A 24,840-nucleotide genomic window follows, 5' to 3' on the forward strand; every position below is an offset into this window, starting at 1 on the left:
CTATAACGGTGAATTTGCTCAAACCCGCCGCTAATCGGCCAACTAGCTCAGGGGTGACTATTAATCGGGGTAAGCTTGAGCACTCAAGGGTCATTAGGTATCGTTCGGTCTCTGCGGGCACTGAATTCCGTTCCTCTCATCTAATAATTAGGTATGCTAGAGCAAAGCAGTAAGGGCGCCACCTTATTACCTGGAATATTATACACTGACTGTTACCGGAATAAGGAAGTGTAACAGTAGCGGCACAACAATAATATAATCAGTGAGTACCTGACCACCCAAAAATCAAAAATTTATTCAGTAAGATACACCAAATTCAAGAAAAAATCTTAACGCATGAATATGCACTACTAAAAATAATATACATTTACTAATCTCTTCCCCTAAATTGAATTCCCCCAAAAACTTTACTTAATTGAACATTAATCCCACAAATTAGTGAACGATAACTCGATCACACCCGACGGCATGAAACTTAACGTTATTAACCCCAAAACGAGGTGGCGAACACACAAGTATATAAAGAGAAGGTATTATTCTTACATGTAGTTCCGAAGGCATTCGTGGAGTGAGCTCATCCCAAGAATGTTCAACCTAGTAGCTATAATAAAGAATAAAAGGACAAATTAACCGAGAATGCCTCGGTGAATCAAAAATGCTACAGTGAGGAACTTAACGGTGCCTGAGGGGCTTACCACTTGCGGTACTTCCCACGATCGTAATAGGACAAACCAATATTAAATCATGTCTCCGAAGGAGATCTCAAATACAAAAACAATAATCAGAGCCAATTATGTCGGCATTAATCGAAAGATCGTTAACCAGAATTACGATTACAGTTAAATTTAAAATAGTGAAAATTTCCCCAAAACTGGTCAGATAATTGATATAGGCTAAGTAATTATGTCGACGGTGATAAGCTCAGATATAGGTCGTGTATTCTATCTCGCGGTTCCAAACGGCTGATTACTGCTGAATGTGTATTCAGATGAAGGCATCTGTTGGTAATAATTCAAAATGGACGTCCCTCCGGTGACATATGTTAATGTGCAAATTTAAACGGGATACAAGGATTCAGAAAAGCGATTGTTTAAAACGGTGCATTGTAGTACGCATAACCCTCTTTACCTCTTATTAAAGAAGGTCTATTGGAAAGATTGACGTTGTATGATAATTAATAACGATCAGGAAGATACGGTCACTAAAAATGAACATTATAATGGCCGAGATATTAATTCCGTATATCTACTTACATAGTTTCGCTGGTAATTCGTTTAAAAGCCTCTCAAAAGAGTTCACTACGATATTGATTAACCAAAAAAAAACTATCAATCCATAGTTTAATAAGATGATTCCGTGAAAGGTAATACTTCAATAGATGACGGAAACCAATCTTTTACGACATTACACCAGCGAACTAATATTCAACCGACACCTTTGCGTCTTCCCAAAACGAGCAACGAAAAGAAAGTAAGACACGCACGAATTTTCCTCGCCCCGCCAATCGCACAGGCACCAACGCCGAAACCCACAATCGTCAAAACCAACAATTGAAGGTTCCATCGCATTCTCCCCCGCCAGTGCCGTAACAAGGGAAATTCGTACTGACTAACTTAGAATAATTACAACGTTACACCCTCCGTAACTCTGGAATGGTTCAATTTAGCAAGATTATATATGAGGCCATTTTTGTTCGCAATTTACTGGAGATTATTTATTTTATATCGCGCTAAATAGTATAGTTTTTTAAATATTTAAGAAAAACTTATCACAACTACTAATTTTCCAACATTTACTTTTATTCAAAGTGGCTATGTGTCAAATTTCATTTAAATCCCTCCATAAATAAGAAAGTTGGCACTGCGCATGCGCAAAATCAAATTTTGAAACTAGCGTTATATTTGATGTTATTCCAAGTGGTTATGTATCAAATTTCATTTAAATCCTTCATAAATAAAAAAGTTTGCTATTCGGTTTATAAATGGTCGAAATGCGAAAAGAGCATTGTGAATGTTGATCGATTAGGCTCAATTTTTGGAATTGCGTTTTATATGGCTAAAGCTATACGCAATTTCATGCAATTCGGTTCATAACTCACGGAGATGTCAAAAGGGCCTTCCTTATTTATTGGGTTACATTGCCAGTTCACGAACTCCGATCTACAAATTTGATAAAGAATCTCGTAAAGAATCCACCTACAAAATTTTATCGTAATCGCTCCATTCGTTATCGAGATATCGTGCTAACAGACAGACGGACAAACACCGCAAAATTATAAACTCGCTAGGAGCTCGTTAATAAATGATAATTTTCTTCCATGGGGATCGTGGTCCCCATTACACTGACTGGCCACGTTACCTGCACGTATGGCAATACTTAAATTTGTCGTAAGTAAGTGGTAGCTCTGGGTTCCCCAGTAATATTGGTAATGCGTTTTCCCAGGTATTCCACAAAATTTTCGAGCTTCTCTACACCAAGGTCCCAATGTCTCTACTGCGAAAGGTATAAAAATATGGTTCTGTTCTATAATAATTGAACTGTATTTCCTTATTTTAATACTTTCCGCAGATTCAGCTACCACACCACTCGTTTTACTAGAAAATTAATCCAAAATATTTCAGTGGTGCCAAGTCATAAAGCTAGGAAAAACTGTCCCAGACTACTTGGGTGTGGCGCCTACTCTTAAGATTTTGACTCTATCTGGGAGATGTCAGCAAAACACAAAATGGCAAAATTGTACACGAAAAAACAAACCGGTGGTATTATAAAAAAAGGACCCCCACAATGTTGGGGATTGGGCGCCAGCTCTGCGCTACGTTTAAAGAACACAGCGCAGCGCTTGCTTTTGGTAGTCATCGAACACAATGGTGGTGTTAGAGGCTAATAAACCACCCCCAAAAGTTAAAGGCTTTTTTGCAAAATTTATAATTGCGCTAGGTTAACTTGGGCGCTAGGTCTACAGAACAGAAAACATCAATTTTTTACCCGAAAAGACAAAATGGTGGTGCCCCCTCCCCCCACACTATTGGAGGGTGATGACAGCTCTAAAATTTGTGGCGCTAGGTCAGCAAAACACAAAACGTCAAAATTTTACCCGAAAAAACAAAATGGTGGTGCTAGGAAAAATTGCCCCCTGCACTATTGGGGGGTGGCGCTAGCTCTAAAATTTGTGGCGCTAGCTGGCGCTAGGTCTGACGAACACAGCGCTTGCTTTTGGAAGTGATCGGACGCAATGGTGGTGCTGGCGTTAACATAGCACCCCCCGAAAGTCAAGGGCTTTTCTGCAAAATCTATAATGGCGCTAGCTGAACTCAAAGTGGCTCAAAGTGGCGCTAGGTCAGCAGAACACAAAGCGTCAAAATTTTACATGAAAAGACAAAATGGTGGTGCTAGGAAAAATTGCTCCCCTCACTATTGGGGGGTGGCGCTAGCTCTAAAATTTGTGGCGCTAGCTGGCGCTAGGTCTGGCGAACACAGCGCTTGCTTTTGGAAATGATCGGACGCAACGGTGGTGCTGGCATTAACATAGCACCCCCCGAAAGTCAAGGGCTTTTCTGCAAAATCTATAATGGCGCTAGCTGAACTCAAAGTGGCGCTAGCTGGCGCTAGCTGGCGCTAGCCATAGAGATTCTAGCGCAATCTGTCTTTAGTCAAAAATTTGAAATGGTGGTGCTAAGTTAACGGAGCCGTTTATATACATCATAACTACTATACTCTGTTTTTTAACTAGGAAGACGAATTTAAAAACCTGATTTACACTGAAAATGTCACTAGAATCTAGTAACAAAAATAATAGACTCATTTTATACAGACATGTATTGTGTGTTGCGTGACGTGTTTTTCTTTCACATTTGGATAGATTTCATTATTTATGCTTTTGGGATATTATTTGGTAGGAACTCGTTTATATGCATACATCATACTTTTAAAAGCGAATTATAATAAATAGGTAATACATAGATAATAAGTAATAATCCTGCATACATTTTTTGGCCTTTGAAACATTATTTTGAATTGTAGTTTTAAATGTTTTATCAGTTGTAATACTACACAATCCACATTACAATTTACAACAAATGTTAAGTTATTGAACAAATTCAGAACAATATTATTAAACAGCACAGTTCACTGCTTTATGTATAAGCGATTTAGTCACTGTCTTCCGAAAGTTCACTAAAACTGTCACTGTCTTCCGATCCGAGGAAATAATTAATGGTTCTATAAGTGTATCCATTAGGCCATCCAATCTACACATCTTATTTTCTTCCTTAGTAACGTGTTGCACACAATTCCGCCAATCGTCAGAGCTCACATTTGCAACAGCATTATGACCACCGGAACGTTTCGAAGTAACAATCCCAGAACTTCGATATTCTTTAATTATCCGGTATACTGTAGATCTTAAAAGAACTGTTTTTTTTTGTTAAAATTTATGCAAAAGGACTCGGAACACACAAAAACTCAAAAATAAGTACAACAGTTAAGGACGAGATTCGCGATTAAATTTGACAGTTAAATCATGTCAATAGCAATTTTACCTGGGTGTAAAACGGGCGCAGCGTGAGCCAATAGAAACTAAAATTTTTTGCGGGAACTTTTAAATCCGTCTTCCTAGTTAAAAAACAGAGTATAACTTTGAATCAGCACCTTTTAGGGTAGACAACCAGCCGTAATTTAGGCACCCTACAACCACCAAATGCATTGAGGCATGTATAGTTAGCCTAAGAGTAATTCTGTCAGAGAAAGTTCGTCAAATTGTTACGTGGATAGACAAAAATGATATATCGTGTGATCTAAATAACTGGGTGCGCACGTCTACTCTATGTTGTAGAACATATTTTAATAAGCAAAAAGCCCAATCTGGATATAAAAGATGGAAAATAAGAAGAAAAGACGAAATCTGAAGAAAATTTAAGTAAATTGTCATTTTACACCCTGATGTGTAGGCAACCAGCCGTAATTGGGTCCCCCATTACTCCATGAATGCTTTGAAGCATGTGTAGTTATACTACGAGTACATTTTGTCAGAGAAAGTTCGTCAAATCATAACTTAATGTCGTTTTCATTAAACATCTCCTTACAGGATACGCAACTCATAACTCTGGTTCCGAGGAACATTGAGCATGGCGCCTTATCTGATCTTGAAGAAGAAGGGCCAAAAACCATCTATACTAATTTTCAAAACTTTACCTCAAAGTGCAAACTCGTTTGGCTTATACGCCAGACTACTATACGCATTACATAGTTTGATCTTGTGCCTTTTGGATTTTGATCGCGAATCGGAAAACTGATGGTGAGATGAAGCTTGAGCACTAATCACTTTTCTCGTGGGGTAATGTTAATCCGTGAGCTGAAGCTTCGAGTGTAAATTCAACGAGAGTAACGGCAGCTTCAGGAATCGGACGAGTTCAGTAAATTTACGGCAAAGCTCAATGCTCAAAACTTCGGTACCTACTTACAAAACGTACCTTGCGAAAATGCAAAAGTACTATATATTTCATTTTCTATTTATCCAAACGTCCATTTCGAGTAGGGGCAAATGTACGCTTATACCTTCGATACGTTTAAACAAATCATTAAAATGTTTTTAATTAATTACGCCTTTCCCCGACACCGGAATAATCTGGGTTCGGGGTCAAACTTAATCGGACGTTGTTTGTAGTCCATTCAACTAATTACGGGTAATTATACTTATCCAAACAGTGGGAATGAAATCTCCAAATTCGGCAGTGCCACGCGAACGTAACCACGTAATTAATAGAGTCTTTGTTTCGTCTAGGTACGTGTTTTCCCAACAAAACTGTCAAATGTAAAACGGACTTAGGGGAAGCTAAACAAACTGTTTAAAGCACGGCGATTGGAGTCGCCGATATTAATTAATATTTGAACAATGAGTTCAAAAAAGGGATATTTGGTCTACATATGCCGGTGACTTTTGTTACGTGCAGTTGTATTATTCTACATTACACAAGGTGGGTGCCTCCGCTTGCATTTTGATTGTATGTATGGAATCATTGTTAATAATAAAAGGGTACATGCGTATATTTCCTTTGAAATGTTATGCATATAAATTACGTCTGAGTTTACGACAGCTATTTGTATTATTAATGAAGGTACGGTCTTGTCTTTATTAAGAGTATGTTGATTATTAATTAAATATAGTGGTGTTGAACGCTATGCCTGCTAAATGTGATTTTGTGTGAGCATTTATCTTAACCCTTCGACTGCGTCTCCCATGCTATCTTACTAAATAAATTACAATTTTACAATTTTGACGTCGACAGCAGAGATTTAGTTAAATCTTATTTATCAGAACGACTCCAGTATGTAACCATTAATAACACCAAATCAGAGTCAACGACAATGCTACACGGGGTGCCCCAAGGGTCAGTACTAGGTCTTGTTCTCTTTTTAATCTATATCAACGACCTCGCTTGTTTCATGAGCTCACACTGCAATATTATGCTGTTCGCTGACGACACTTCTCTGTCAATTAGCTGTAGATCTTTTGAAAAGGCAACTTCTCTTAGCAGGGAGGTGCAAACGAAGGCCACAGAATGGTTCAATGCAAATCAATTATGTCTAAATAAGAACAAGTCTTTAAATGTTACATCTTCACTGTGCAAGTTTGACGTATCCCTCACGTCACCGAAAGTTAAGTATCTGGGCGTACATCTTGACTATAAACTAGCATGGCATAATCATGGGGATGAAATTTCTAAAAAAAATCATTCTGGTATTTACCTGTTACGTGCGGCCTTTGGTAGTCTATCTGCAAAAATTCTTAAAACAATATACTTCTCTTTAATTCAGCCTCATATTTCCTATGGATTATTGGTATGGGGACATTCCAGTATAGCCAATCGTATTTTCGGGCTACAAAGGAGAGCCATTAGGATCATTAATAACCTTAAATATAGAGAGCAATGCAAAGACGCTTTTGCATCGCTCCGTATATTAACATATCCTTGGTTGTATATACTGGAGTGCCTTCTGTACATAAAAGCAAACATTGAAAATTTTGAGGTACACTCTACGTGCCACAACTATCAGACCCGTAATAGGGATAACGTAAGTCTACCTTTTGTGAGGCTGGACAGGACTACATTTTCGTGTAACTATTATTGCATACATTTATACAACGTCCTACCTTCTCAAATTAAACAACTTAACTTATTCCAATTTAAAGTAAGCCTTAAAGTACTTGACTGCAAAAGCTTTTTACAGCATCAAGGAGTTTTTAACAAATGATTTTTCTGACTTCCGTGACACTGTTCTCTGTGATTAAGCTGTGATCAATTGTAACTTGTGATATTGTTCGTCTCACATACAATCACTCCTCTGCTGAGTACCGGGATCAGAGGGTTCGACAAGAAGCTTGGGAGGAAATTGGTAGAATCTTAAAAATAAAACTGTAAAAGCAGCCACGTTTTCTATATCCTCTTCCTCGTCTGAAATTTTTTTAAAATTTTTATTTCATTGTACCTCTCTTGTTCTGGGCCCTCAACAGGCTTGCGCCTAATTACAGAGTGACCCGCATAATGATTTTTTAGAGGTGCCTCTGCAGACGGTCTTAAGCTGTTCTATACTACTCCGGTATTTACATTACGAATTAGGAAAACTGCAGGAAAACCTAATACGGAGTAGCCGGCAGAATGCTCGAAACTGGTCTAAGATAATTTTCAACTCTGCCACAGATGAAAAATGCACCTCAACCCAGGTGCGAACACCCGACCTCCGGATTTATAGCCCAACGCTCTACCACTGAGCCATAAAGCCGTTGAGGAACTTGACGAAGAAGAATCTCTACTTCGCTTCATCGCTACTAATGACTAAATGCAAATCTTAAATTGCAACGACAGCTACCGCGCGACACCGTGAGTGCACACAAGTGTGTCTCCTAGCGTGACATCACGCAAAGGTATACTTTACGTGATAGCAAGTGAGCTCACGTGACGTGACAGTAATGTGTTTCCGCCTTAAGGTTCCTAACGCAAGGTCCTGTTGACTATAACAGCGTTTTGTTTGTGAATGGTGCGCGTCTAGACACGTTGGAAAGCCTCCCATGATATCACCTCGAATTACGTAGTGCCGACAGTACTGTTCCGGCCAATTTAAGGGTACGTGCGGGTCTTCTGAGCGGTGTAAATGCTCCGTACCTAAGGATGCGTCGAGTTTTCAGATCGGTGTAAGTACTCCGTGCCTGGACCGTGCGAGCCCAGCGCGTTCGAAGACACCTCTTGTTTGCCCTCGTTCATTGTGAGGGTGGGTTACGCACAAGGAACTTTTATTGCGCATGAGGTGCCGGATGGCATAAGGCGTGAGAAAATCCTCTGTTCTCGTTAACCCAGCTACCAAGTGTAGCATGTTTTAGTGTTCCTGAGTATTGCGACTAGAGTAGCTATCTAACTAAATGAAAAACAGAGGTGCTCCCTATGTTTCTTGTAATTACAGTGGCCCAGGCCGAGAGCAGCCATCGAGACCAAGTACTGTGAGGGGACTTAATGATCCTGACAATGTGGGGTGCTATTAATGGCTATGGTTCCTTCATTTATTGATGATATCGCTGTGTCCCTCATATATGAAAGGACTAAGTGATGTTAGCTAAATAAGCACTGTCTTTGCCTTCGAAAAGGTAGACTAGTGTTCTACACGTGTCCCGTTTCCAGGTTTCATTAAATGGTCACTGTAGCCACTAGGGAATGCAATACCGGGATCGCGAAATACCGGGATCCCGCAGCATTTTTGCGGGATTAATCCCGCGCATAAGTGGAGCAGGATCCCGCTGGATTTGCGGGACTGAGGAATTTGGCTACCAAGGGGACGACTCTGTTTACTGTGTTAATGAAACGCATAACGGAGAAGTTATTTTTTAAATAATTGTTATAGTATTTTACATTATTAGCCAGGTAAGTGAGTTTTTACTAGCGATAGGAGAGGTTGACTGGCGAGCCGTCAGGCGAGCCTGTCATCTCCTAGAGCCAGTAAAAACTATTACCTGGCGTATAATGTACAATATTTTATTTGTTACTCATTTGTAAACAATAGTAAACGTAAATAATTAGTTCTTAAATTGATCTCGAAGAAATGTCTAAAATATCATGTTATCCATGTAACAGAGACTTCGCATTAATTCTGGCCAATGAAATTACTAGATTACTAACTTGTAAAATTTTTACACGTCAGCTGTCAGTTTTACAAGTCAGTAGCGTTTAAAGATGACGTTTACCCGTTTGCGTTTTGTCTTGTTAATAAACGTTTACAACTGAGTAACAAATAAAACTTTTTTCGTTAAAATTGTACTATGATTATTGAAGCACTTTGGAAGTTCACCTTTTTGTGCTTTACAGGTGAGGTTTTTTTGAGTTCTAAGTTAGGCCGAAGGTACTTTTTTGTTAAATATTATGATAATTAGCGATTTATTTTAATACAGAAGTTAACCGCACAGAATTGCTTATTTGCCAATTTATTTAAAGATTTGCGGGATCCTCCGCAAATACCGCGATCCCGCGAGATTAACATCTAACAATCCCGCAAATACCGGGATTGAGATTTTGCTGCGGGATTGCATTCCCTAGTAGCCACTGTAGGGAAAATCTTTAACACATGATACCATACCTGATGATTGACACGCATAATAAGAGCTTTCTATGATGCTAATATTCATTTTTCTGAATGTAGCTTATCTTCAAAAGATAATGACACATAATGCACTTACGCAAGCTTCGTGAATTATAAAAATTTTACGATTTACAACTATAACTTTTTTATGATTGAGCATTATTGACTGTTTGGCCGCTTCCTTTACAAGTTCAAATATCCATTCTAGAAGCAATTGGATGTGCTCGAAACGTACATTTTTTGCCTTTACTGCTTTAGTTGCTTAACGGAATTCTGTTGTCATGGCATAGGTAAAACATTATTATAATTTATGGGCACAGAAACCGTATAACAACAATACTGTTTTCTAAAGAAAACCTGGTTTAATTAGACTGCTACGCATTAAATTGGAATTGGAACTTTTAAAACCGATCGTTTAAACGTATTTTTAGACTGGAACGAGTGACTTAGTAAATGTTGAAACCGGATACTCCTTAATTACTTATGTGACCCAGTTCGGTACTTACATCTGATTTATATGGCATAAGTACTACGGCGTTAGTTCGGGACGAGCATCGAATGCCACTTATGAAATTATCCTTGGCTTCAAATAATCGCTCAGAAGTGCCGGTATACTTAGTACAAATTGATATGAGATACGTATATGATAAGTGCCCTTAAGGCATTGGCAAAATTAAGGCCTCAACCAATGTACGTACTTTAAAGGCTGACATTCACTTGCATCATAATGTATTATTATCTGATGAGGCACTCGGCAAGATTTTAAAGTCGAAGCCAGAAGTTAGTAGAGAGAAACGAATGAAAACGCTTTGAAATTTTTCTTGGTCATATGTTTAGTGAGAATTGCATGAAGATGTCGCATTCTGCTCTTCCGTTGGAGCTTTGAATATAAAATTAGGTGGAGCTACTCTGTTTGTTACCTACTATGCAATTATAGGCATGCAGTTTTATTTAAACGCATAGATACAGAAACAGACAATACGGTGGTGTTATTTTCTATTGGCATTTGTGAGATCCCTATGATGATAATGTTATATAGGAATAATGGCGGAACAACATAGAAAACCTTAAGAATTCAGAGGGTTATTCTCTGTGGAAGTTTCAAACAGATATACTGTTAAAAGCGGCAGCTATTTACGTTTACGTTGAGGAATATATCCCGAACCGGCAGAAGGAGAAGGTAAAACTGCAGTTGAAAATAATAAGTATTTCTAAATGGAAAAGACATGATGCTAAGATTCAAAAAATACTAATTACTATAATATATCTAAAAGTGTACATACATTTAATAACCTAAAGACGGGAAACGATATTGATGGTTGGTGTGTATAATTAATGGTTCACGTTACCACGCGGTGCATGCTTACCCAGACCAAAATGAAATGATTTATTTTGATCGTTGTAAGAGATCATCAAGTGATCGATAATTAATTGATTAATTTTACTAAGGACCGGACAGCGTCTTCTTGAAATCATGTAGTTCAACCGTCCGTCTGTATGTGTATGTGCACGTGATAGCGCTCGAACGGAAGTTTTTAAGAACTTGAAACCTGGTATAGGTATAAGTTCTTCTTGGTGCAAGTAAGAACTCTTGGATTTGGGTAAGAAGATCAAAGGTCACCAAACTTACTCAGGGGCGAACGCTGATGGCGAGCAAAAACCAACTAAGCCCTTATCAAAATTATTCGATTATTCATAATCATGATTAAACTTTATCTATACAGCACCACCACATAATAAAAGCCAACACTTTTGTTACAATGTTTATTGCTATTATAATACAAGATTGAGTTTAAATTAATTTGTTACATATATTAATTTAAAAGTAGTTTCTCAATTTCTCGCTGCAGTTACAAATCCGTCACCATGGCATACTGTATCTAATTTGTGATCACACGTTTTTGATACCCTCCTAGAGGTACACATTGCACTTACACGTTTATTTTATATTTACTTTTCATATTGCGATCGATAAAGTTTCACGTATTGTCTGTGCTTGAACTATTTGTGTCCTGATTATCAACTTGCACTTCACTAAGAAGTAATTGTTGTTGTTTCAGAGCCGCTAAACGTTGATGAGTTAGTTCTAAATGATGCTTTCGCCACTTGATTCTACGATTTTGGAACCATACTTTCACCTATAACGAAAAATAGGAAATTAATTACCATAGATTAGTAAATACCTATTTATCACACAATTTATGATTCGAACTACTATCGAATATTAAAAATTTCATCGTCACAATTAGAATATAAGGTTCAGGAAGTTAGCCACCGATATGAAGTACAAATGCCGTCACCATGCAAAGTTCTTAGTGCTTCGTTAGTGCAGATCGAAGCACTAAGGACTTTGTTGACGTCATTTGTGCTTCATATCAGTGGGTAACTTCCTGAGCCTAATACCTGTAGTAGTGTATGGTATTGTAGAAAGAAAGCATGCCAATATAGGTAGTTACTTCCAATGGCATAGGGCGTTGGGATTTCCCTAATTAATGAAACTAGGAATTCGCATTTTGACAAAGAAAACCCAATTTTATACAAGAGAAATGGGTAAGACAACAACAATAGTTGAACAATATCATTTTACGATTAGAATAGAAATGCCACTCTTGAGAAATGTGACAAATGTAGCGTTCTTCTACTACCTGTCAAATCGTGAAATGGGTAGCTACATTTACCTCCGTAAGTTGGTTAAAGGCGAAGAACTTGTTACGTCAAAAAAAGTGGTGGGGAGAGTGTCGGTATTCTACTTGTACAAGTGAGTATAATTTTTGCTACTTAGTAACAATTGTAAAATTTTCCACTTCGGTACTGCTTAAACTCTCACTCCATATCATGATTTTGATTTTCCCGTATTCCAGCAAATATTTGCTTAGTTATGGATCTACAAGTCATGCAGAGCTTTTTATCAAGAATACTTTTTTTGTGAAATGTAAGATAAGCAGTAATTCTACGAAATATCCTCGAACGTCAGCAGTATTCCTCCCGGGACCCAGATTTCGTTCCGTATTATTCAGATTTAAGAGGCCATCCTTTTCGAAAAAGGCAGTTCCGATTTGAATGATAGGAAAACCGTCGATTCCAGAAAACGCGATAATTAAGATAACGACATTCTTTTATGGTTTGTATTCAATATAACTATCCGTTCTCTTTAAGAAATTGTATTAAATTTTATTGAAAACAATCAGAAAAATTGATTTTGGAGCAGAATTGTATCATATAAAATAATTGTTAGAACCCTGGTTAGAACTCATTTAGAAGGAATTTTGGATTTTTTTGGAAATTGGATTGTCAGTTAAAATAAGGACATTCCTATAAATGAGTTCAATTTTTTTGCTAGTTAAATAGTTATTTATATAACAAGAGCCCGAAGTTTAATTTCGCGCATTGAGTTCGCCTCGTCAAAATATCAGTCAAATGCGCGAAGTAAGTTCGCGCTGGCGTTATACAGGCTGTTACACGAGCACATGTAAAAAAAAATTGGGTGATAAAGGGGACCAAGATAAGCACTTTTTCCAAATAAACAGAGGGTCCAACGTGTTTAGTTTGGAAGTCACCCCCAAAGAAGTGGTGAAATTGGATTTCTTCTTTAATTTTTTTCTCAGCAACCATAAGAATTATAAAGGTGACTAGCATGTCTTTGTAGGTTTTCGGGTATGCCCTATCCGATTTTGAAAACTTTTTTTCAAACCCCTATTTGGAAGTGCGAAAAAATTCTGATTTCGACGAAATTTGGTATCTGAGGGTTTTTGAACTGACGAATCTGGAATTAGTTTTTGAAAATTCGAAAAAAAAAGTTCCACTGCAATTCTTGACCGGACAACGAAAATGGAGAGAATCCACGAAATTTGTTGTGTACATACTTGATGAGTTAAGGAACAAAATTGTCGAACAGTTTTTTAAAATAGGTAACTTTTCAAACAAAAGTTATACTCATTTGAAGTTTGGGCCTACGGGTTACAATATTTTTTGTAATTTCGTTATCAAATACTTAAATTTAGTTGGCGTTTTCAGTTTTAAAAAAGCCTTCATTTAGCCACAAGTGTCGCATTTATCTAAATTGGAGCACTTGTATAGGTATTAGTCCTATACTACCTACACGACTCAATAATTGCTTACTTACGCGCAGCGGAGCGTGGCGCCCCGAAACGCCTTTGTCGCTCACATTGAGTTAAATAGGCAAACGCTCACATGAGCGAAGTGTGACGCGGCGATACCGTATGAGAGTGTCGGTCTTAATTATCCGCATTTTAAAATACATGTAGGTATCTTCGCTTTTACAAGTATTTTACTATATACATTAAAAGACAATATCTATACCTGTGCCTCTGTTAACTGAAGTGTGTGAGCAAGATACAATCGCTCAGGCCCGACCATATATTGCTGCCTTTCAAATTCCGCTTCCAGGCGTTCAAGTTGTTCGGGCGTAAAAATGGTGCGCACTCTTTTACTCTTGCAACTCTTCTTGCTCATAACACCGGGGGGTATATGCTTTAGGCCTCGCACTGAAACAGTAATAAAACAAATCGATAGTATAATCAGATCACATAAAAGCAGTGTTTAGTAGGTGATCAGGAGAAAGTAAGGAATATAATAATTACAATAAAGAAAATGTTTATCGTGACAGCATAAATGTTCCTGTTCTGTGGTGCTGAGACACAGCAATTTAAAGGAACCGATTCAATGGAAAAAACACATTCAATACATTAGTTTTGAAGATAATTTTGAGATTTTGCCTGATATGCAATTCTGCAATGCTCTTTCGGAAGCAACGGCTTGCGGCAGCTTGCGATTGGATTGCACATTTTAAATGGTAGGAAATTGACCATATCAAAATTCAGCTGGGTAACAGATAGACATAAACAACAGATTGCTATCACCTTATACATTTCATGGGTAACACATTTAGCGTGATTTTATAGAGACAGTGGCGACAATAGGAGCCCAACCGGCCCAACCGCCATGTTGCATTGAAATTTCAAAGTAGAAGTAGGTAACACACAATACACGTTATGACATCTGTTGAGTACACTATTTTTTTTTATTCGACATTTGCTCATTTACAATCTACATCTATACAGAGTATTAAGTAAATGTGTTGTTTGTATTTAGTCTGCAAAGGAAACAATCAGTATTGTTTCTCTCTATCAATAAGTTGCTATTTCATTGGTGTACTAAGCCTGGGGGCCATGTTCTGTGCAGGCTCCTTGTGGTTGGGCCATTGGTGTATAGTTGGTCTATTAGGTCGTTTGTGTGGTTGGCTATCTGCTTGTTATACGAGTTTGTTATTGTCAGTATTTCAGCTGTCACGAAGGGAATCTTCAGGTCATTGTGGAGTGTTTGATTGCTCACGTACCATGGGGCGTTTACAATTGCTCTTAGAGTTTTGGATTGGAATCTTTGGATGCTATTGATCGACGACGGTTTTGCGCATCCCGAGAGTTGAATACCGTATGTCCATATGGGTTTCAGCATAGCTTTATAGAGTAATATTTTGTTGTTCAGAGAGAGTTTTGATTTTCTGCTTAGGAGCCATTGCATTTGTCGGAATTTTATGTTTAGTTGATTTCTTTTGGACTGTATGTGTTTTTTCCATTAGAGCCTTTGGTCTAGATGAAGACCGAGGTATTTTACGCCTGTTGCTGGAGGAATTCTCTCATTGTTCATCGTTACAGGCGGGCATACTTCCCGTCTCATGGTGAATGTAATTTGCACTGACTTTGTTGGATTGATTTTTGTCCGCCATTTAGTGTACCAGTCTTGAAGTACATTGAGGTGGGTTTGTAAGTCCGCGGAGGCGTTTATAGGGTTCTCGTTGGTGGCGATGACTGCAACGTCATCAGCGAAAGACGCGATTTCTGTGTTGGTAGATTGAGGTATATCTGCGGTGTAAATGAGGAAAAGCAGCGGGCCTAACACACTACTCTGCGGAACTCCAGATTTAATAGGGTAAAACTTAGAATATTGGTCTGAATGTTTAACAGAGAAGTGTCTGTATGATATATATGACTTTAGGAGTAGGAAGTAGTTGTGGGATAGTGCGTTCTTTAGCTTGAATATCAGGCCTCTGTGCCAAACTTTGTCAAAGGCTTGAGAGGTGTCAAGGAAGACCGCATTGCAAAACTTCTTTTCTTCAAGACTACTGGATATTGTGTTGAAAATTTCACACCAACAATTTTCGACCAATGAAATGCAGATTTCGCCTCACGTTATCATGGTAACCGAGGTATTTATCGGAAATTTTTGTCTGTAGGGGTAACCTAGAGCGAATTATAGTGGAAATTTTTTGACGTCATAAGAGAACGTTTTGACATAAAATGTCACTTACCCGCGTTATAAAAAAGTATTCTAGAAGAAATAAACACAATTGGGTAGATATTAAATCCACAATCTTCCATAATCATTGCCAATTCCTCCACAGATATGTTTTCCCTATCGAATACATAAATTTTTCGGCTCGGGTTAATTTTCAAAATATTCGTGAGCTCGAACAAATTTCCGGAAATAATTCAAGCACTAGTGGTATTACATGTGAAAATTCTGTGAACTTGCTGGATTGTGGAGTGTTTTTCTCGGAATCCGAATTGATGGTTGGGGAGTAGTGTTGAGAGATCATGATCTTTATATAGTCTCTTTAGAAAGAGTCTTTTAAAAACCTTGCTTGTGATAGGTAGTAGACTAATGGGTCTATAAGACGACGGTTCTTGTGGCGGCTTTCCAGGTTTATGTATCATGATTATTTCTGCGTATTTCCAGATTGTAGGGAAATATGCTAGCCGAAGCATGCCGTTAAATATAGTTGTTAGGAGAATAATGGCTTTCTTAGGGAGGTGTTTTAGTACTTCTCCAGTGATGAGGTCATATCCTGGGGCTTTACGTATGTTTAGCAGTTTGATTTCTTCCTTTACTTCGGTGGGTGAGAAGGCTTTTATAGGTGGGGACATTTGGCAAGGAGTGTCGATAGAATTTTCTATTTCTTGATCAGTATCGTCTGGCTGGGTTATAAAGACATTGATTAGATGCGAAGCAAACACGTCTGCCTTTTCTTTGTCGGAACGAGCCCACTCGCCATTTGGTTGACGGATAGGAGGTACAACAGGTGTTTGCGGTCTTTTTAGTTTTTTTGTTGCCTTCCAGAGCGTGTTGTCGTTTGCGGACAGTTTGGAAATGTAGTGCTCAAAGGTGTTGTTTTGTACGTCCATGAGAGCGTTTTTCAGTTTCCGGCTTAATCTGTTGTAAATATGTTGGTCCGCGACATTTCGTGACCTTTGCCAGATCCGTCTCGCTTGACGTTTTTCTGATATAAACTGGCGGATGTGTAGTGGTATGCTCGTGGTGTATGTTCTATTACAATATTATATATAGTGTGTTCGAGATAATAGGGTCCGCTTAATATCTCTTTTATTTGGAGACATTCGAAAAATTGTCAAATTTATATGCGACATCACGATCTATCCGATGGCATACTTAAATTCGGTACCACTTCCGGTGGAACCGGAAATCGATGCAACTTTTGTTTTTCAAATGCAATGCCTATGTATTTTAAGATATTTGAAAAGATTAATTGTTGATATAGAAAAAAATGGAAAAACTCGTGATTCAATATTTAGAAAACTTATGAAATCTAGCATATCGTGTGTGGTCGCCAGGTTCTGTTATGGGATCGTACCACGCAAAAGTAAATTCTCAAAACGGAACATTAAACAAATTGATGTAGGTCTTTTCTGTGTAACAAAAGAGACACCACGCCTCCAGACAGCACACGGCATGCTAGATTTCGTAAGTTTTCTAAATATTGAATCACGAAATTATGCATACTTTATGTTTTCGTACAGTAATTGACTGTTCTTTTCAAAGTTAAAAAATAGGCATTGCATTTGAAAAACAAAAGTTCCATCAAATTCCGCTTATTTATGCATTAAAAGTCGCGGCAAAGCGCTAAAGTTTGCACAATTCGAACTCCTTTGTATTGGTATTATTACAGTGACATGATATGATAGGAGGTAATCTGTTTAACCGAACAATGGAACTACTCATTCCCTTTAATGACTATAAAGACAGTGTGGTCATAATGTTCCATGTCGGCCAGGTTTTTGCCAATTTATCTTTGAATTGATTGGTTTAATCAAATTAGTAGATTTGGCTTTCGTTACAATAATACTGTCACAATTGTATCCAGCAAGATAAATGCGTCGCCTTGGTTTCCAGGTTAATTTCTACCAATGTGGTGTATTGGGTCAAAACATGGCGGATCTTTAAACTACCAATAGAAAATAACACCACCGTATGACCACACTGTCTCTATAGAAGATACTGTGTTCGCATGAAATGCATAAGGTTAGCAATCTGTTGATTGTCTATATCCACGTTTGTTAAATCGTGAATCAAGAGGGCCAAAGACAATTGAAACTTTTTTGCAATAATTCAAATGATTTAAATCTATCTGTGGTACTACTTCTACACGACTGAACCGATTTGGGCGATATGGGGCTAATTTGAAAGGGCTTCCGTGCGTAACGATATTTTTGGTTTTGCGCATGCGCAGTGCCAACTTTTTTATTTACGAAATCATTTAAATGAAATTCGATACCAAGGCATTTGGAATAACAGTTTCAAAATTTGATTTTGCGCATGCGCACTGCCAGTTTTCTTATTTACAGTTAAGAACAATGTATTTGTTGATACTTTTTAATTTAACTATATGAAAAACTGACATGTAGGTAGTACTACTTGTGTAAACTTGACAAACTTCTACGATAGGCCACGATTAATTTGAAAGAGAATGGGGCAAGGTTTTCCTACCTACCAGTATTTTTTCCCTGCCCCAGCGTTAACATTATTATGGTGGGTTTATGAAATCGTTATCATTAGTTCTTATCAAAAATAATTAAGAAATAGCCAATAAAAACCAAGGTTTATTGTACGTTGCTAATCAACGGAACCGCATCCTGAGCTTAGTGAACTACTGATAATGATTGTATAAAGAAACCCACCAGGAGGAAAATACGCTACTGTCTTTTATGTTTGCATAATAAATTTGTTGAATGAAGTTGTTTGATATAGTGTGATGTGGTGATTGTAATACTGAGGATCCTTGCACAAAGTTGTGCAAATGTAAAGCGAAGTGAATGAATGGGACAGGTGAGGATGATGAATAAAGAAAGGATTAATGTCAAGTTAATCTACTAGATAAATATCTTAAATAGGTTACCTGTCCAAAATGTTTTTGAGAATTTAAACGTGGTCTGAATCCCCTCAAACGTAGCACAGTATTTAATACACATGTCAACCTCACTTTTTGAATTTTGGTGAATTTTCGTTAAAATATAGCCTTTTAATTGTGTTTTAATGCACCAAATTTATTTCAAAGGTTTAATCGTGTTCTACGCTCCCGAAAATAAAATATAGGAATGGACACTTGGATCGAATACATATGACCAAAAGAAAAAAAAATAATTTTGAAACTGGCGTTAAATTTGGTTTTATTCCAAGTGGCTATGTATCAAATTTTATTTAAATGCTCAATGGTTATATTTCTTCCAAACGTCCCAATCGCCCTTTGTAGGTATTTTCCTTTGACAATTCACTCTTAAGATATAAAGGAATTACAACCGATCACGACAAGGCATCGAGGAAGAAGACTATGGTTAGTATAAATTAATTCCTTTCGTTGAGACCTTTCATTAAAGTACCATGAAGGTTAAAACTAGTTCCCCCCCCCCACTCCGTACTTTGATAAGAGGACAGAAAGAAGGGCAGTAGTTTGTAGAAAACTGTTCCTTTCGTCGAAACCTTTAATTAGAATACAATGAGAGATAAAATTAATGTTTAACCCCCCCTCAGGCCCCGTCGCTGTCTGATCTCGGAAAAGAGCCGTACGGGAAAATTATAGTTTGTACAAACCAATTTATTTCGAAGAGACCTTTCATTAGAATACCATGAAGGGTAGAACATGTGTTTCTTCCCCCCCCCCCCTTTTTAGGGTTTAACTTGGCACCACTAAAGGAATGCGTATGCAAAATCTGAGACCAATTGGTTGTCGTATGTAAAAGTTATGCACGTTTTACTTTCAAAAACAGCATCTCAGGAAATAACCATGCCCCTAGAAGTAGTTCAAAACGGTAGAAGTGGGTCCGAACGGACGGACGGACAAAACGCAAACAATGGCACATTTTTTTATTCTTAAAAAATGCGCTAAACACTTAGATTCGGCGCTATTCGACGCCATCCCAAATAACTCACTTCCGGTTGGAATTTTGAGTTGGACAACGGCATTTTCAGATTCAGCGAATTAGGAGGGTAACGGTTTTAACTCAATTGTTATATAAAATGCTTCGTGCATTTGGATTTTCGCAATTTTTACTAATTCGTTTGAATATAGGTACCTAATCATGACGACGGAGACGTGAGTTTTTTTATTTGCTATGAAGGAGTTTCTCTCCGTCTTCTAAGTTAAACGATTTAAGTTTCGCTACGACATACAGGCTACGCAAACCGTTACCTAAAAATATTCAGGCCCCCGTTAATAATTAAAATCTGAAAATTTCCATACCAATTTAGTTTTTCATGATCTATCGAAAGAAAATATTATAATGATTCTTTCACTTCCGGTTTTACCGGATGTAGATAGCAAATTTTTTGTTTTCAATAGAACGTCCTGTATTTTATCGAATTTTTGAAATCGTTTGATACCACATTGCCCTATACCCAGCATCAAAGGTTTTCAATGCCGGTCAAAATTGAAGTCATTCTCATGTAGCATCAAATCAGTATTGTTGATTTTGGAAGAATTTTTAAAATTCAAGTCGACGAAGTCATATAGGTACACGGCTCAAAACAAAAGCAGACAAACGTTAAAAATGTTGAAAAATTTTGAATAACTTGGAAACATTTGGTGCTGGGTATAGGGAAAGTAACATAGGTACCTATACAGGGTGGTGACTTGCGTAACGCATCATTGGGATTTCAATGTAAAATTCATAGCATGCGAATATTGTCTCCCCAAATTATTTTAGAGCAAAAATATATTAAGGTTTTTTGTAGAAAAAATTTTTTTACGTCAATCAACCGTATTAGTTTTCAATTTTGTGCATAATAAAGACGGAAAATTAGAAAAATAAAACCCCCATCTTTTTCAATAATCTGTGATGCCATGGAATTTTATAATACAAAAACTACGCCAATATCCGTCATGTCTGCTATAAAACAAATCAAATTCTATCAAAAAGTATTATATTTAGAACAGTGAATTCAACATAAAGAAAGACCAAATTACTAAAAACGGTTTTCTAAAATAACAATTTACAATAAATGTTCGAATAAGTCACCATAAACTCCAAGACAGTAACCAAGTCGATCATAAAATCCATATCGAACTGCTGCAAATTGATAACTGGATATCTTTTTGTTTTAGAAAATTCCATGGCATCGCAGATTATTGAAAAAGATGCGGGTTTTATTTTTCCAATTTTCCGTCTTTATATGAAAAAAATTGAAAACTAATAGGGTTGATTGACGTAAAAAAGTTTTTGCTACAAAAAACCTTAATACATTTTTGCTGTAAAATAATTTGGGGAGCCAATAATCGCATGTTATGAATTTTACATTGAAATCTCTATGATGCGTTACGCAAGTCACCACCCTGTATACGACATTACGACGTAGATTTTGATGTATAGATTTCGAAAATGCAGTAACACAGAGCGTTCTATTTAAAATAATAAATGTGCTATCCACATTCAGTAAAACCGGAAGTGAAACGATTTTATAATATTTTCTTTCGATAGTTCATGAAAAACTAGACTGGTATGCAAATTTCATTTAATGTAATGAGAGCCTGAAAACTCTTAGGTAGCGACTTGCGTGAAACAGCCTGTATATATATTGTGAATCGGCTTCCGAAATCTTAAGGAATTTATGTATGCAACGAACCGATGTGGGTATGTATATTCGTGGTTATTATGTTAGTTTTGGTATCCAGTTTTTAAGCAAAACGGCTCGTGTTTCCAAGAAAGGTATGCTAAGTCAATGTTACTTCAGCTATCAGATATCATTTTTTCGTAATCGGTCCAAACCGTAGACGAACCGATAGATGAACATTACACCAAAGACTATTGAGGATAGTCTTTGATTACACTTACCATTGATAAATGCATTCGGTATTTTGCCGGTTTTTAGTATTAGTGGACGTGGCCGCAAGTATTCCCTATACCTTACTGAATGAATGAAATCTAATAAGATCTAGGAATCGGAAATCGGCAAAATAGGTTGAATTTTGTTGATTATAAAAATAAATGGGGACTTAGCCAGCACAACATGGACAATGATTAACTTGTTTTTGTATGGTGTGTCCATTCTGCAATTTTATAAAAACTGCCTATCTTTATCTATTAAGAAGTGTTTTCTTTCTAGTAGGTACCACAATGAATGTCTTTAGTAACTGAATATTAGAGGAAAGTGAGTTCTTTAAAATCAAGTATGTAATTACAAAGGGCCGTTAAAAATGAATTATGTAATTGAGTCATTTCACGTTGAAGCCAAACCAATATTAGATTACGGTAAAAGTCTAAGTAATGCAATATCTCTATTATTTACCTGTGTGTCTAGTAGAGCACGAAGAAGCGACAGAATAGTGTCCTGTCACGCTGACTGCTGAAGAACTATGACGAACCGGAAGTTGCAATCTGCTGCAACTAGATACCAAAGCTCGTTCTGCAGCACTTTGATGTACGCTTAGGTTAACTACTGCCGTAAGATCAGTTGGCGAATTTTGAACATCAGTCGTATTATCATTTTTTAAACCTAAGATTGCGGCAATTGTAAACGATTTACTTGTGGAAGACACCGATGTCGATGAGCTCCTGTACCGCGCATCAATTTGTTCGTCGCAAATACTACTAGATGTGTGCTCATTTTCCGGCGTCGTTTGCTCATCCAACTGGTGAAAACTTAAAAACTGCGATAAGGGGTTGGAGTAATTGTAATGGTGCAGCATATCGATGAATCAAAGCGTTTCAATTATTCAGAACACATTGCACATTTTCCCTCGAAACACGTAAAGACAACACACAAAAATTTAATATTAAAATAATTTGCATTAAGTTAAAGTTGAACGTCTTTAAAATTTGTCAATTTATAGTTACACCTTCGCGCCAAAGTTTAAGACAAGTCTATTACACAAATAAACCCACAGATAAGTTTGTTATCTCTTGCATTGATATAACTGACATACGGTACTTGTTCCGGTGCTCATCAGAAGACCCCACCAGCCGCAAGGGAGGACCTGCAGTTGAGACCACCCTCGCGCATTATATTACCGATTTAACCCTAACGACCCCTCAACCTGTATATTTCAATCCAACCAAATTGAGGAATATAATCCCGCTATAAAAAGCTTTTGTTGTACTTTTTTTATTAATCGTTTTTCTATTTTGCTCTCTTTTTAGTGGAACGAAATATTTTCTATATCCCCATCCTCGCGCATCCCTTATTAGACTCTAATTGTGAATCAGACAATATCATGAATAAAATAAAGTATTTCATTGGTAGATATGTATTCTCACTCTTTTTCTATCGACTTATCGTCGAACAATTGCAATGACTATTATTGTCATTATGTCATCCATACTTTTTATTTTTTAATTAGACAAGGGAAATGTACAATCTAGGTAATTGTTCATACTACCACTGCGTATGATAATTAAATTTTACTAAAATTACAATATTTTAAAGGTGTGAGATTTTATATTTGGCCTCCCTTCGAACGGATTCGCTTGAAACTTCCATATAGCGTATGACCCTGCATGCCAATTTTTGTTTTAGTGGATAACGTCTAGTAAAGTTTTGCAACAGTTTCAGGTTTCAGAAGGGAATCAATATCCACCGACTATTTTTAAGCTTCAGCTTCTCCATTCTACTTCTTGTCTAAACAACTCCTTAATTCGATTGAATGAAGAATTTCGCGAAATCAATGATAATATATGTACTTACCATTTTGAACAAGGGTCAACACTATAATTATTGTTTTCGATATAGCGCCATACTGTACTAAGGAGTTCTGAGAATCAATTAAAACGGCTTTTCAGTTAGTATAGGTATAGGCTGATTCAAATTCGAGGGCCCCCTTAGGGATCTCAGAAACTGTAAGCGATAGTTAGGTAGTTTAAATTTGGCAAAGTTGCGTATTTTGATGCTTAACAAAATACCGTTTTGAAACTGAAAAATTCCGACTACTTACGGAGATATCCGGAAAAAACGAAATTTTGAAAAATCGTATTTCATTTTCACCGAAGTTATTTAAAAAAGTATTTCAAAATAAATGACACATTACTATGACTTGTCTTATATCCAGATCTTGTGATCAACTAGACCAATTAATATATATTATTATTTATATGTAATGAAGTTCTCCATTTTTTGGTTCGTTGAGATTCTTTGAAATATTAAAAGGAACCACAAATGTTTTATTGTTTCTATAAAGCAATCGATTTCGGGTTAACCACCCATCATCAGGCTATGCTAAAAATATCACATGAATGTGAAGTTGAACGAAGATTTAAAATTATTACCGTCATTTGATATAAGATGCAGCGACATTGAGTTGAATAAAATTGGATAAAAAGTTTACATTTGTGGTTCCTTTTAATATTTCAAAGTATATTATTATTTTTATTATTATTATTATGACCACTTTATTCTCTCTACAATATGCTGGTTTTAAATTTTAAGTCTGACGTTTCGTCTCTGGTTACCATCATCAACTTTGTTTTTTCTTGTGGAAGTCATTTTGACTTTTTGTGTAATTTGATGGAGCATTTTTTTCTGATTTCAAAAATGTAAATGTCACTGTTTTCTAATTAAAAAATGACGCTAATAATTAGTAAAAATGCAAGCTACCCATGACCAAGTTTGCCAGGTAAAAAAGATATTTTAAAAATATTTAAAGAATAGTAATATGTATTTACAGTTTTGAAATCAGAACAAATTCTCTATCAAATGACAAAAACAGTAAAAATGACTTCATAAGAAAAAACAAAGTTTATGATGGTTCACCGGAGACAAAACGTCGGAGTTAAAATTTAAAACTAGAATCTTGTAGAGGGAAAAAGTGGCTATAATAATGTGCCATTTATTTAGAAGTGCCTTTTTAAATAACTTCGGTAAAAAATAAAAACAATTATGCAAAATTTCGTTTTTTTCAGAATATCTCCGAAAGTAGTC

At 36.8% G+C, this 24,840-nt stretch overlaps 1 protein-coding gene across 1 annotated transcript; it reads right to left on the reverse strand.

Annotated features, from left to right (window-relative positions):
* Positions 1–11,517: 11,517 nt before the first annotated feature.
* On the reverse strand, positions 11,518–22,803 carry LOC116182091 (homeobox protein vent1). Its single transcript, XM_031502594.1, has 3 exons — positions 22,216–22,803; positions 13,942–14,126; positions 11,518–11,759 (listed from the first exon to the last, which is right to left on the reverse strand). Exons 1-3 carry the CDS (start codon positions 22,613–22,615, stop codon positions 11,601–11,603), a joined length of 744 nt encoding a protein of 247 aa, XP_031358454.1. The 5' UTR covers positions 22,616–22,803; the 3' UTR covers positions 11,518–11,600.
* Between the last annotated feature and the right edge of the window lie 2,037 nt (positions 22,804–24,840).

Source organism: Photinus pyralis, unplaced genomic scaffold (assembly GCF_008802855.1).
Source record: "Photinus pyralis isolate 1611_PpyrPB1 unplaced genomic scaffold, Ppyr1.3 Ppyr1.4_unclustered_Scaffold3513, whole genome shotgun sequence".
Lineage (NCBI taxonomy): Eukaryota > Metazoa > Arthropoda > Insecta > Coleoptera > Lampyridae > Photinus > Photinus pyralis.

Excerpts from the sequence above, each read along its gene's own strand:
- LOC116182091 (XM_031502594.1), bottom strand. The coding sequence starts at position 22,615 with ATGCTGCACCATTACAATTACTCCAACCCCTTATCGCAGTTTTTAAGT. Across the intron at positions 14,127-22,215 it reads GTGCTCTACTAGACACACAG|TGCGAGGCCTAAAGCATATA; the intron begins GTAAATAATAGA and ends TTACTGTTTCAG. Across the intron at positions 11,760-13,941 it reads TTCAGTTAACAGAGGCACAG|GTGAAAGTATGGTTCCAAAA; the intron begins GTATAGATATTG and ends TTTTCGTTATAG.